The 13,568-nt window shown below is 44.2% G+C and overlaps 1 protein-coding gene across 1 annotated transcript in view; it reads left to right on the forward strand.

The window, feature by feature from the left end:
• Positions 1-4,430: 4,430 nt before the first annotated feature.
• LOC146497885 (potassium/sodium hyperpolarization-activated cyclic nucleotide-gated channel 2) overlaps positions 4,431-13,568 on the forward strand; it is a 38,492-nt gene continuing 29,354 nt past the window's right edge. Inside the window, exons 1-2 of the mRNA XM_085139517.1 lie at positions 4,431-7,342; positions 10,345-10,768. Of these exons, the coding sequence (XP_084995643.1) occupies positions 6,171-7,342; positions 10,345-10,768 (1,596 nt within the window). The 5' untranslated portion in view covers positions 4,431-6,170. The remainder of the gene's footprint in view (positions 7,343-10,344; positions 10,769-13,568) is intronic.

Genomic DNA, 13,568 nt, shown 5'->3' on the forward strand with positions numbered 1-13,568 from the left:
TGTTTTTTCTTTTAATTAATAAATTTTTTTAGAGTTTGATTCAGTGTATTTGGTGCATCTTGGTAAGTTGAACATTGTTACAACTTAGGAGGGGATATGTAGTGAAAATGTTCACAACTGTGTGTTTATTGGACCCCTGCAAAGTAAAACAAAAAAGAAAAGGCAAACAGGCATGGGATCATCTTACCTCTGTGGAACTGGCCAAATGTGTTTCACGAAAACAAGTGTTTATTATTTTATTTACTGAATTTTTGTACAGTCACAATAAAGTGATTAAAAAATTTTTAAAGGTTTTTGCTGACGTTGTAAAGAAATATGACTGCTGACAAAGTTACTCTGAGGTTCAACTATACAGTATACGTTAAACTATAGGTTTAGGGGAAAAAAGGATGTTAAAAAATGTAAATTCCCTCATTCCCTTTTTCAGGATGAAGTGTTTTGAGGTTTGATTTCTTTAATGGGTCATAACAAATGTTAATGTGTTTTCTCACCATGTGAGATTTGAAACTTTTGGATAAAACAATGTCTTACATATGTCTTGAAACTTTTTTTTGATCATGTAGTAAAGTGATGGTTGTAAATCAGCGTCTTGTTTGCTGCAGCAATGCTCGTTTTCAGCCACGTCCAGTATCTGAACTTATATGTGATTGTTATACAACACTGAATCAGTGTAGATGATGTGTGGCTTAATAGAAACTGATCAGTGGCTTAAAACAACAAAAACTTGATATGATGATGCAACAAATTTTAAACTATAATATTTCACTCTCTGTATTACGGCACAAGTCAAAGCCTTTCAGTTATGATAAACAACCAAAGGACACTTTATAAGTTACACCTTCTTAGGGCTGCCTTAATTATTTGTGGTTCAAGAATCCAGTTTGAGATGATATGAGTTTTGTGACATGGTGCGTTGTCCTGCTGGAAGCAGCCATCAGAAGATGGTACACTGGTGATAAAGGAAAGGACATGGTCAGCAACAATATTCTGTTTTTTTTTTTAAAAGAAGCCCTTTTGGTACAGGGGGTCCAGATTGTTCCAAGAAAATATCCCCCACAGCAGACTGAAGCAGAATGAATCCATGATTTCATGTTGTTTTCACAAAGTTCTGACTAATATCTGGATGTTGCAGCAGAAATTGAGATTCGGCAGACCAGCAATCACTTTGTCAATCTTCATTTTACCAATTTTGTTGAGCATACAGTGGGGCAAAAAAGTATTTAGTCAGCCACCGATTGTGCAAGTTCCCCCACTTAAAATGATGACAGAGGTCAGTAATTTGCACCAGAGGTACACTTCAACTGTGAGAGACAGAATGTGAAAAAAAAAATCCATGAATTCACATGGTAGGATTTGTAAAGAATTTATTCGTAAATCAGGGTGGAAAATAAGTATTTGGTCAATAACAAAAATACAACTCAATACTTTGTAACATAACCTTTGTTGGCAATAACAGAGGTCAAACGTTTACTATAGGTCTTTACCAGGTTTGCACACACAGTAGCTGGTATTTTGGCCCATTCCTCCATGCAGATCTTCTCAAGAGCAGTGATGTTTTGGGGCTGTCGCCAAGCAACACGGACTTTCAACTCCCGCCACAGATTTTCTATGGGGTTGAGGTCTGGAGACTGGCTAGGCCACTCCAGGACTTTCAAATGCTTCTTACGGAGCCACTCCTTTGTTGCCCGGGCGGTGTGTTTTGGATCATTGTCATGTTGGAAGACCCAGCCTCGTTTCATCTTCAAAGTTCTCACTGATGGAAGGAGGTTTTGGCTCAAAATCTCACGATACTTGGCCCCATTCATTCTGTCCTTAACACGGATCAGTCGTCCTGTCCCCTTGGCAGAAAAACAGCCCCATAGCATGATGTTTCCACCCCCATGCTTCACAGTAGGTATGGTGTTCTTGGGATGCAACTCAGTATTCTTCTTCCTCCAAACACGACGAGTTGAGTTTATACCAAAAAGTTCTACATTGGTTTCATCTGACCACATGACATTCTCCCAATCCTCTGCTGTATCATCCATGTGCTCTCTGGCAAACTTCAGACGGGCCTGGACATGCACTGGCTTCAGCAGCGGAACACGTCTGGCACTGCGGGATTTGATTCCCTGCCGTTGTAGTGTGTTACTGATGGTGACCTTTGTTACTTTGGTCCCAGCTCTCTGCAGGTCATTCACCAGGTCCCCCCGTGTGGTTCTGGGATCTTTGCTCACCGTTCTCATGATCATTTTGACCCCACGGGATGAGATCTTGCGTGGAGCCCCAGATCGAGGGAGATTATCAGTGGTCTTGTATGTCTTCCATTTTCTGATGATTGCTCCCACAGTTGATTTTTTCACACCAAGCTGCTTGCCTATTGTAGATTCACTCTTCCCAGTCTAGTGCAGGTCTACAATTCTTTTCCTGGTGTCCTTCGAAAGCTCTTTGGTCTTGGCCATGGCGGCGTTTGGAGTCTGACTGGTTGAGGCTGTGGACAGGTGTCTTTTATACAGATGATGAGGTCAAACAGGTGCCATTCATACAGGTAACGAGTGGGGGACAGAAAAGCTTCTTACAGAAGACGTTACAGGTCTGTGAGAGCCAGGGATTTTCCTTGTTTGAGGTGACCAAATACTTATTTTCCACCCTGATTTACGAATAAATTCTTTACAAATCCTACCATGTGAATTCATGGATTTTTTTTCACATTCTGTCTCTCACAGTTGAAGTGTACCTCTGGTGCAAATTACTGACCTCTGTCATCATTTTAAGTGGGGGAACTTGCACAATCGGTGGCTGACTAAATACTTTTTTGCCCCACTGTATGTGAATTTAAGCTTCCTCCTCTTAGCTCACAGGAGTGACACCCAGTGTGGTCTTCTGTGGCTGTAGCCTTTCTGTCTCAAGGTTTGACGTGTGATACCCTGGTTTTAACAAGTGGTTATTTGAGTGTGGCAGGATGTGGTCTGCTGTTCATCTGCAGGGAATGGATGGGGCAGTGCCAGGAAAGGCTGGCTAGCACAGGTGGTGCCCATGTTCTAATCGTGCGTCCACAATTTAGCACCTTGGATAGCACCTTGGGACCCAGAGAGCAGAGTATGAGTAGCTGGGAAAACAAGCTGAGGGAGCTGACAGCATCAAAGAGCAAGCATTTAATAGAGCACTAGAAATCATCCACCAACCCATCTTTATTATTACATTGAATTACTGTGGCCTTCCTATTAGTTCAAAGCATTCTGGCTATTTTCCTCTGACATCACCCAGAAAACTAATGCTCACTGGATATTTTCTCTTTTTCGGCCATTCTCTGTAAACCCAGGATATGGTTGTGTGAGAACATCTCAGCAGATCAGCAGTTTCTGAAATACTCAGACCAGTCCATCTGGCACTAACAACCATGCCACATTCAGAGATACTTAAATCACCTATCTTCTCCGTTCTGATGCTTGGTTTGAACTTCAGCAGGTCGTCCTGACCACGTCTACATGCCTAAACGCACTGAGTTGCTGCCATGTGATTGGCTGATTAGATATTTATGTTAAGGAAGTAAGTACCTAATGAAGTAGCTGATGAGTGTATTTATACATATCATGAGCACGAAGATGACTCTGATAGATAATTTACAACATTACAAGTTCATTTGAGGCCTTGTGTTCATAAAACCTAAATCTACACTGCTAAAACCTCAAGCCTTGAACTACTTCCCTGTAAGGAACATGCCATTCTTGGATTTCTGTCAATGTGTGAAAAAGACATCAGACGTTCCCATTGAATTAAGCAGCCATTAATAATCAGGTGGCGTCTGAGTCACTGCAGCGCCCCGTGAGGTTTTCAGATTCAAGTAAATGAATATAAGATTGCTAAAGGACTCCAAGTTGTTGGTACAAAGAAATGAGGTGGCAGCACGTCAACGCAATTACAGAAAGCTTTTGGTGACTTATTTACACAAGCTCGACAGAACTGCTGTAGTGGAGAAATTTTGTATCACTAAGCCTTAGAACTTTTGGGAAGACTTACAGATGATGTGATTCCTCTTTAGTTTTTAGAGCTCTTACCTTATGGGCCACACAAATAAGGCCATCGCTTAGTCTTCCTAATATGGGCTAACACATGTGGTTTGATTAATGGATAAACCTTTATAGCGTGTGCGTTCAGCTCCTGTGTTCACCAACATGTTTCTGGGCCACTCACATTACCTACCTACTCATTGAGAGTTTCTTTTCTGCTACCTACATTAATTTTCCTGCCTCCCTTTGGTCTGGAATTAGCTGGAAACCATTTGAGAATGTCAGACCACTACATCACCACTACCAGGAAATTAAACCGAACCTCAGTGCAGCTGCACATTTTTGACTAATGATGCAAGGGGAAGACGGCAGAAAGAGGGAGACAGAGAGAAAGACTACTTTTTTTGGGGGGGGGGGGGGGGGGGGGGGGGCGGCGGCGGCGCAGAGATGACTTCTGAGCACTGATAGTAAAAGATAAGAGATTTCTCAGATGTCGCAGAACAGATCTGCTAAGTGGGATTAGTTACTGTATATTCTTGTGTAAATGTCAGATTCTGTGAAGCACCACAACCATTTTTTAAAATTATATATGTGGCCGAAATTGCGCCCAACCAAAACTAGAACAAAGAAAAGAGGCTAGCTACTATCTCTCCTCTGGTGGCAGAACACTCGATTATCATGGCCTAAATCTGTAGAGATGAAGCTATACCTCTGTGGCTTTGGCTGGTGTTACATGTGGGTTCAGACTATCTGCTAGTCTGGAACGTGGTGGTGCCAGTGGATATTCATTTACTTGTTCACTATGTGGAAGCAGCTGGTGTTGTGCTCATACTTTGCAGGTGAAACCACAACACAGTCGTTGCAGTACACGACATCTGCTGTGTATTCTTGCCGACCTTTGTCACAGGTAGTCTCTGCCAGATTATGCAGTAGCTGACTCCACTTCTGAGTGTTAAGTTGTTCTGTTTTTGTGGGTCGGGTGTTGGAGAAGGACAGGAATAACTAATTGATTATTCCTTGGTATTTCCTTTTCATATAAGAGTAAGCATTTAAAAATGAAAAAAATGCCAAATGTGGACAGCGCCAGAACAGAGGTTTTTGTTTCATGAGCAGTATACTTGGCAGTGGTTAGCACCTCACAGCAAAAAAGTCCTGGGTTTGAATCCAGCTTGTAGCCAGAGACTTTCTGTGTGGAGTTCCCCCCGTGTCTGTGTGGGTTCTCTCTGGGTACCCCGGCTTCCTCCCACAATCCAAAGACATTCAGTTAGTGGGGTTAGGTTAATTGGTGATTCTAAATAGGTGTGAATATGAATGTGAATGGTTGTCTTCTCTCTGTGTTAGCCCTGTGACAGACTGGTGACCTGTCCAGGGTGTAGCCTGCCTCTTGCTCTATGGCAGAAGAGAATGATGGATTGTATGCTTTGAATGTAAGAAACTTTATACTGGACCCATTCATATTTTGGATATTTTTTTTTACTAGACTCAAATGTGTAGCAATAAATAAGTTGAATGAGAAGGAAGAAAAAGCTTTTAGGACAAAAAACAATATTGTGAGTTTCAGTATGTCCCCTCGGGATCATCAATGCACTTTGTTTTTGTAGAGAAATGAGTCCAGACTGTAGATCTGTTGCTGGTTTTGAACATGTGCCATGGATAACATTTGAGAGCTTTGCCAGAATCACAAAATGAATTATGACCACTAGAGGGTGCTAAACACCAGCTAAGGCGCCAACATGCTTTAAGGAAGATTGACATTGTCAACGTCTTACAGAACACATGAATTAATTTCAGTTTGCATTGACGTTCAGGGAAAAACATTCAGTAATTGGCAGCATGTCAGGTATTTTTTTTTTAGATTTAAACATGACGCTTAATTCATGTTTAAGGTAATGACTGAGAGGCCTCAGCTGGATGCAGGCTGAACTGAATTTAGAAGAGCACAGGCTAATGGTGTAATGACATTTGACGCAAAGAACCCAATTAATTTGATGCTTAATCATTTCTGACACAATGACTAGTGAAAATATAAGTGCAGTAGTTTGCAAATAAGTCACGTCCACCCCTCCCTCTCTCCTTTCTCTCTCCCCCCATCTCTCCCTCTCTCTCCCCCTTCTTCTCCTCTCCATCCTCGCTCTATCTCTGATTGGCTTTCTTCAAAGATAATTGGAGGCAAAATTTGATATGCTCAATGTCATGGACAGGAATGAGGTTTCGCCGGCGTCTGCTGCCACCATGAAAAAGAAGGCGGAGGGCGGCACTGGATGCAGCCACATCAGCGCAGCCAAGGCTGTCTCATCCAAATGCACGCGGAGCAACAGCGGGCAGAACTGTCTGGACCCTGGCTCTCCCGGGGCAGCGAGCGCTAACCTGTCCGGTGTGCCCAGCAACGTCGTGATGGACGAGACCGAGGACGGAGAAGAGGAGTCCAAGTTTCAGCATCCGCGGTTGCGCCGAGCTGGGGGGAGCGGCAGCGGCGGAGGCGGAGGAGGAGGCGGCAGTATCAGGATGAAGAACTTTACGCCAGGAGGGGGAGCCTCGTCCTTGGCTTCCAGGAGAAACTCCAACAAGGAACCCTGCCTTACGCACACAGAGGACGCTCCTGCCGCCCCACGGCCCACTGCTGCCTCCAGAGCTACCGAGACACCCTCTCCGGGCGATGCTGCCCAACGCGGCGAGACCTGCAGAGCTTCTGGGGTGGAGGCGTCGGAATCAGCGGTCGCGGTAGAGGTTTTAAACGCGACAGCGGGTGATGGTTGCAACGGCGTCGCTCCAATTTCCAGCATGAAATGCAACAAAAACGGAGAATGCAGGAGGGACTCGGGTACCGGGAGCCTGCGCTCAATCATCTCCAAGACGGAGAAGCAGACCGGGGGATCGGGGAGAGCCGAGGACGGGGGGAGCGCCAAGCGAGGAGCCTGTAACTCGACCACCGCCAGCATGGACGGCTCGATCACGCCAGGCGGGTCCCTGACCGGGGGGCACGGAGGAGAAAGCGCAAACCCCGTGTCCAGCGGAGTCCCCGAGAAAAAGGACTCCAAGGTGTCCTTCTCTAACGCACCAAGCCGGAAAGCCTCGTCCTCGCTACACGGCCCGGCTCAGACTCAGACCCAGCAGCCGAGGAACTCTGTCACTTTCCAGAAGCCGGAGGATGGCCCGGCAATTGTGCCCGCCGAAGATGCAGAACCTCGGGGAAGCCAAGCCAGCTTCATGCAGCGGCAGTTTAGCAGTATGCTGCAGCCTGGAGTTAACAAATTCTCCTTGCGCATGTATGGTAGTCAAAAAGCAGTGGAGAGAGAGCAGGAGAGGGTAAAATCAGCTGGAAATTGGATTATCCACCCTTACAGCGATTTCAGGTAAGAGCTGTGGGTGCGATTGGTTACATGAGGGGCTCGTAAGGGTCCTCATTGTCATCTACAACTTACTTTGCAGTGAGTAGCCTAACCACTGGGACTCCTTGGAAACACATGTATTTATTGTTCGGGGCTGCCAGCTGCTGGTTTTTCATGCCGTCCCTTATGATTGAACCCGCAGAGATTTTAAACGATGCATTGCATCGGACTGCCTGTAATCCCCCCGCCAAACAACCTGTTGTCAGGCACACCGACTTTAGCGAAGAGTGTCCTTTCAAGGTTGTAAACAAACCCATTGTAGTCCACACTATAGCATGTCTGGGGTGCTCAACAAGCTAGGCCTGCTAATACACCTCGACTTTTCGTTGCAGTGCGATCTCATTTAGCAAAGGGGACAGCGCTCTGAATCTGCCTTCATTTAAAATGCCATTATTTCTTTGAGGATCCGGATAAGGTGTGCAGTGTAGGCTCTACCACAAAAGCTTGCTGACAGGATGTATATGTATGTGTGTGTGTGTGTGTGTGTGTGTGTGAGTGTGAGTGTGTGTGCCTGCGTGTGTATGCGATGCACTCAGTAATGGAATGTCACCTTGAGCCAAGTGTGCGGAAACCTCAAGCATGCTCACTGGAGACATATCCGCCTGTAAGACTCCCCGGATTGTGCATTATAATGACGGATGCGCTCTTTTATATTGCGGCTCAAACGCCGATGACCCAGCTGGACATCCAGCAGCTATTTTGTCATTCAAATATTTTGGAGGAAACACCAGAGAAGAGGGCTCCTCGTGATTGAGGCTTGCCTTTCAGCGTTTTATTATAAACGTATGAGTCGCCTGATTGAATTTGGGTCAAAAAACCAGCAGGTTTGACTCTGGGGCTGGATGGGTTGGTTTCAGCACCACAGGGAGTGGACAGCTCCCATCTCATTTGGAGTCGGCTCGCGCGTGTGAGCGCTACGTTTAGACCCCCATCACTCATCATCCACGCTTGGCCCTTTCGTATCACGTAACACCGTGTCAGGACACCAAGCATGAGACATAACTTCAGCAGCAGAGATGCAATTTGACGACAGGCCACTTTGTAGACCTTTGTTTAGCTCGCAGACTCCCACTCTGCGAGAAGCTAGCGGCCCTCCCCTGATACTTATGCTAATTAATGCATCTTAAAGCAACAAAGTTGCTTCAAATATCATCATCGGAGCGGTTATTGTTGTTGTCGTGTGGTGGGGGAGTCAGTTCCTGTTGCATAAGTCGCAGTGTAATGACTCAGCGCTGCACCTGTCCTGCAGAGCTTCCTGTGACGGGATCAAACCTCAACACTTTGCTCTCTGTCCCATTTACCAGCCTGTCACATCAGCACTGGCAGTAAGTAAGCGAGACTGTCGTCCTCTTGATATCAATACCGTAATATTGTTGAGAGTTTCGTATAAACGAGCCCTCATTTTCTGTTAGTGGGGCCCAGGAGAGCTCATAAACACATTTGACACAGTCTATGCGCGACTTTTTGTGACAAGAGAATACAATCATGGGTTTAAACAGATCATTCAGAATTCAGAAATAAAAAATAATAAAAATAGTGAGAAAATCCTTCCGTTTGCAGTCTCTCAGACTCCAGATGTAAAACCTGAGAGAAAACAATCAATAGCTACTTGCTGATCTTAATAATAGGCTACTTCCTATGCAGCACTTCCTCACTCAAATCCTAAATGCATGCATCTGTGTTATTAAATTAAAGTAAATCAAAAACATGAAACATTTCCTTGTTTGTTGCTGGTCGCGAATTCAGCTTATATTCATACACATCCGGTTTTAATGAGGTCTGAACAACAGAAAGAAATTAAAAAGGAATTTTCTGGTCATTTATATTCCCTTAATACTGATTTTTAAACATGCAGATGTATAAGTGTTGGCAGGACCCTAAACAATGAAGAGGGTCCTGCCAAATGCAACATTAACAGATTCCGTCCTTCTCTTTCCACCCAGTCTATGTCCATTCTTGTCCACAGTCTTGTTATCCACCGTATTGACTACTGAAATTCTCTTTTGCATGGTCTCCCCCCCAAAATCCTCCCATAAGGTTCAACTGGTTCAGAACTCTGCTGCTCGCATTATCACCAGAACCCCCTCCTACCAGCACATCATCCCTGTTCTTCAGGAACTTCACTGGCTCCCAGTGAAATTCCGGATAATATACAAACTTCTTCTGCTAACCTTCTCTAACCTTCTCTGCCCCCAGGCTGTGGAACTCTCTACCCCCAGATATAAGAAACATTGGTTCTCTCCCCCAGTTTAAATCTCAACTCAAAACCCATCTGTTCAAATCTGCATATTCACTGTGAACCCACTGTTTGTTAATTTTATCTTACGCTTTTGTTTTATTGTTCTTCATTGTGTCATTGTTCTATTATGTGTTTTTATCTATTGTACAGTATCCTTGGGTGTCTTGAAAGGCGCTTTATAAATAAAATGTATTATTATTATTATTAAGAGGCAAAGCCAAAATAAAACCCAGTGGTTCAGAAATGAAGATGAAAAGGCCTTCCATGGTTTAACCCATCATTTAAACATTTGCATTTAAATTTTTGAGTTATTACAGGAAAAGCAGTTCTGCTACACGTCCTTACTCACACAAACAGTGATAATCATTAGATTCCTTTTGCTTTGTTACAAAAATCTAAAATGTGTAAAGAAATCGGTTTAATGCTGATTATAATTCACGTCAGTATCGGAAAAAGTAAGTATCTTTCCCCCCCATTATTCTCTGCATGCTCATGCTGGCAAAAAATACCACTTTGGCTGCACTTTGTTTACACTTTTCCATTTTGAGCCAGGCAGTCTCTTGTGCCTATTGCGTTTCCACAGCAAATCCCTCTTCTCATCTGACTCTATTTTTATCTTTTCTTCCCCTTTCCCCTCTTTTTCCCTCCTGTACTCTGTGCACACACCCATCTAAAATGCACTGTCACGCACACACATCCACTTCCACTTCGCACACACGCCTGATAGGTTCTACTGGGATTTTACAATGCTGCTTTTCATGGTGGGCAACCTGATCATCATCCCCGTGGGCATCACCTTCTTCAAGGACGAGACCACGACGCCCTGGATCATCTTCAACGTGGTGTCCGATACCTTCTTCCTCATGGACCTTGTGCTTAATTTTCGCACTGGAATCATCATCGAGGACAACTCAGACATCATTTTGGACCCTAAAACCATTAAGAAGAAGTACTTAAAAACTTGGTTCATTGTAGACTTTATCTCCTCCATCCCAGTGGATTACATATTCCTTATAGTAGAGAAGGGGATCGACTCAGAGGTGTACAAGACTGCTCGGGCCCTGAGGATCGTCCGCTTTACCAAGATCCTGAGTCTCCTGAGGCTGTTGAGGCTCTCCAGATTAATACGCTACATCCACCAATGGGAAGAGGTAAGGTCACACGTTTCATAGCTGTCCATGAGCTAAAACATTATCTCAAAACTCACAGCTACAGAAGAAGAAACCCCTAGCTTAGTCCATGAGAAAAGGTCAGTGATTTTCCTCCAATATGCTGATGTTGGCTCATGGCCAAACCAACAATCTGCTTCTCTGGCCTGCTCTCCTTCACCTGGAGGCCCAGGATCAGTGTTCTCACCTGCCACCTGGTGAGAAAAATATAATGTCTGCAGGATGTTTGTGCGCTAACAAAGTTTGCATTCTAATTACTGTTATTGTAACACCATCCTCCTAACCTTCTGTCTCCATCTGACCTGGCAGTCCCACAGGTGGCACTTAATAAGCAACCTATTACCAGGGCAAACATAGTTAATCAATTAAGAGACCGGAGGAAGAGCAGGTGAAGTAGAGACAGCCATTATCATAAGCAGCACTAGGGGGGCTATCGACTGTGATTATGTGACTAATTATTCATTTAAAGTGATTAGAGTTAGGTGAGACGGCAGGTCTGCACAGACCTGACTGGTAGACTCTGCATGTGAGGATGGGTGCTGTTGCTAGGATGCTTCTTGAAGACTGAACCCAAAGCACCAGTCCTGAACTTCCTGGCCACTCAGCTATTATTTACTCCACGAGAGGGATACACCTTTGTGGGACCCTGCCCCAGCCCCTCACCAGACTCTCCTCCTCTGCTTTAAGAGGAATAGCCTGGGAGACAGGAGGTCCAACAGTGTCATAAGATCGCTCTACTTTTCATTTATGCGAGTATTGGCAGCCTGGTGCTGGCATTTTGCAGTAGTGAGCAGCACAGTGGGGCTTGGCTGCTCACTTGACCTTTGGATAATTGGATTTCTGAAGATATTATGTGATATGCACATAGAGTGGTGCATGATGGGAAGTAATACTTGCACGTGCGAAGAATAAGAGCGGCGATGTAGTGGAGAGCGAAACACTGGCACATGCGGGAGATGCCCATTTCAAATGCCTGTTTCCGTTATTGTTAACTATAACAGTTTATTTTGAAAATCCAAGAGTTGAAGCTGTGAGCTGTTTTTAGTTCCTGTAACGTTCTCGGTGCTGTCCGTGGTTCTGAACACCTCAGTGAGCCAGCACAACATGACCGTGTAAGTCGGCTTTCTGTCATCCATCCTCCTTGCAAGAATGATGGCCAACTGCTCTATTTTGTGAGTCGCTGATTGATAAAAAGTGACAGTGAAAACCTCATAAAGGTTAAAGCTGCATTTAGAAAGATCAGCACATGTGATTCATGTCCAGTCTCATTCCTCATCACTCCAGTCATAGAGTATCACTTCTCCCTCAGTTGCATTGAGTAAGAAATGACCCATTTCCTGTTCTTTCATAGTAGACTAATCAGACCATTCTACGTGTTTTATAATGAAACGTACTGTCACTTCTGCACATTAAGATCTCATACCTATTATTAGTGCTTTTAAGCAGCTATTAGATGCTAAGCAGAATCACAGTTTTGATTCTTGAGGTCAGGCAAGTGATAGATGATTGGCCTAAGTGACTGTCCAGTGATGGAGGATGATTGATGTGCGAGACGACACAGACTATCAGTTGTTAAGGCTCATGATGGTCCCCGTCCATCACGCTGTGTGCATGTGATGGCACGTCTGTCTCCGCTGTTAGTGTATCTTTTGTGCCCGCCGGCTTGCGTGAGTGTTTTGTTTATGTGACTGGGCCCCATGCGTGCTGGCGCTTCAGATTGATGTCACATATCTCGGTGTAACGAATGCGCTGCTCGCTCCTGCTGTGTTTGGTTTGAAACTGATGGAAAGCTGTCTCCCCTACTCATTGATTAAACTTGGTGGAATCCAAAGAAGAGTGTGAAGCTGAGCAGGAAGGCAGCTTCACAATAAGAAATGAATTCATAGTAGATTCTTAGCAGAGGGGCAGTTGACATGGTCAAGATTGAGGTTCAAAAGTGGACACGGTTACTGATACATGCACACACACACACACAAGAAGACAAACTGGCCGGGGTTATGAATACCAACATGGAGAATGAAGAGGCTGCAGAACAAAAGGAAGCTGTGTTGACTCTGTGACACAGAGTGAAAGAAGACACACAGAATAAAGACACGGCAAGGAGGAGGTTAATAAGGTACAGTGGGATGAATCAGACACTAACAACTGTGGACAGAAAACAAAGGGAGAAAGTAAAAACAGGGAATAATCCTCCAAATAAAAAAAGGAAGTAGCACAAAGGGTGGTGGGTCAGGTAATCAAATCTGCTAAGGACCATTCCTGAATGTGTGAAGTGACCAGGACGCTACTTATTGAGATTTTCCCTTGTGTGAAGATTTACATATAAAGGAAAAGCTTAATCAAAAACATGTTTAAAGTTTACTACAATTCACTGTGTATTAGCTGTATGTATCCTTCTGTTTTCAGCTTCGTTTTTTTTTTAACATCCACGATTTTAAAATTAAAATTGTCATATATACGAACTGCCTGAAACAGCACGCTGGAATGATGTCCGATGTGCATTTTGTAGCCCATCTGGGCATTGTAGTTTCAACATTGCAGTCATTTGTTCAAGAGTGCAGCACTACCAAGTTTTTCTTCTAAGAAGTCCTTATAAGTTCCCCTTTCCTTGTCCTCATGATGTTTTCCATTAAGATCAAAGTAAAGCAATTATGAATTGGAGGTAGGAGGTAATCATTTCGACTGGTCGAAATGCAGACAGCTGGAGAACACATAGCGCCGAAGTCTCATCAGATAAAACTTACGACACTGTCAAGAAAGCCATAATTACTGAGTTCATGTT

The sequence above is a fragment of the Neolamprologus multifasciatus genome, chromosome 18, assembly GCF_963576455.1.
Source record: "Neolamprologus multifasciatus chromosome 18, fNeoMul1.2, whole genome shotgun sequence".
Lineage (NCBI taxonomy): Eukaryota > Metazoa > Chordata > Actinopteri > Cichliformes > Cichlidae > Neolamprologus > Neolamprologus multifasciatus.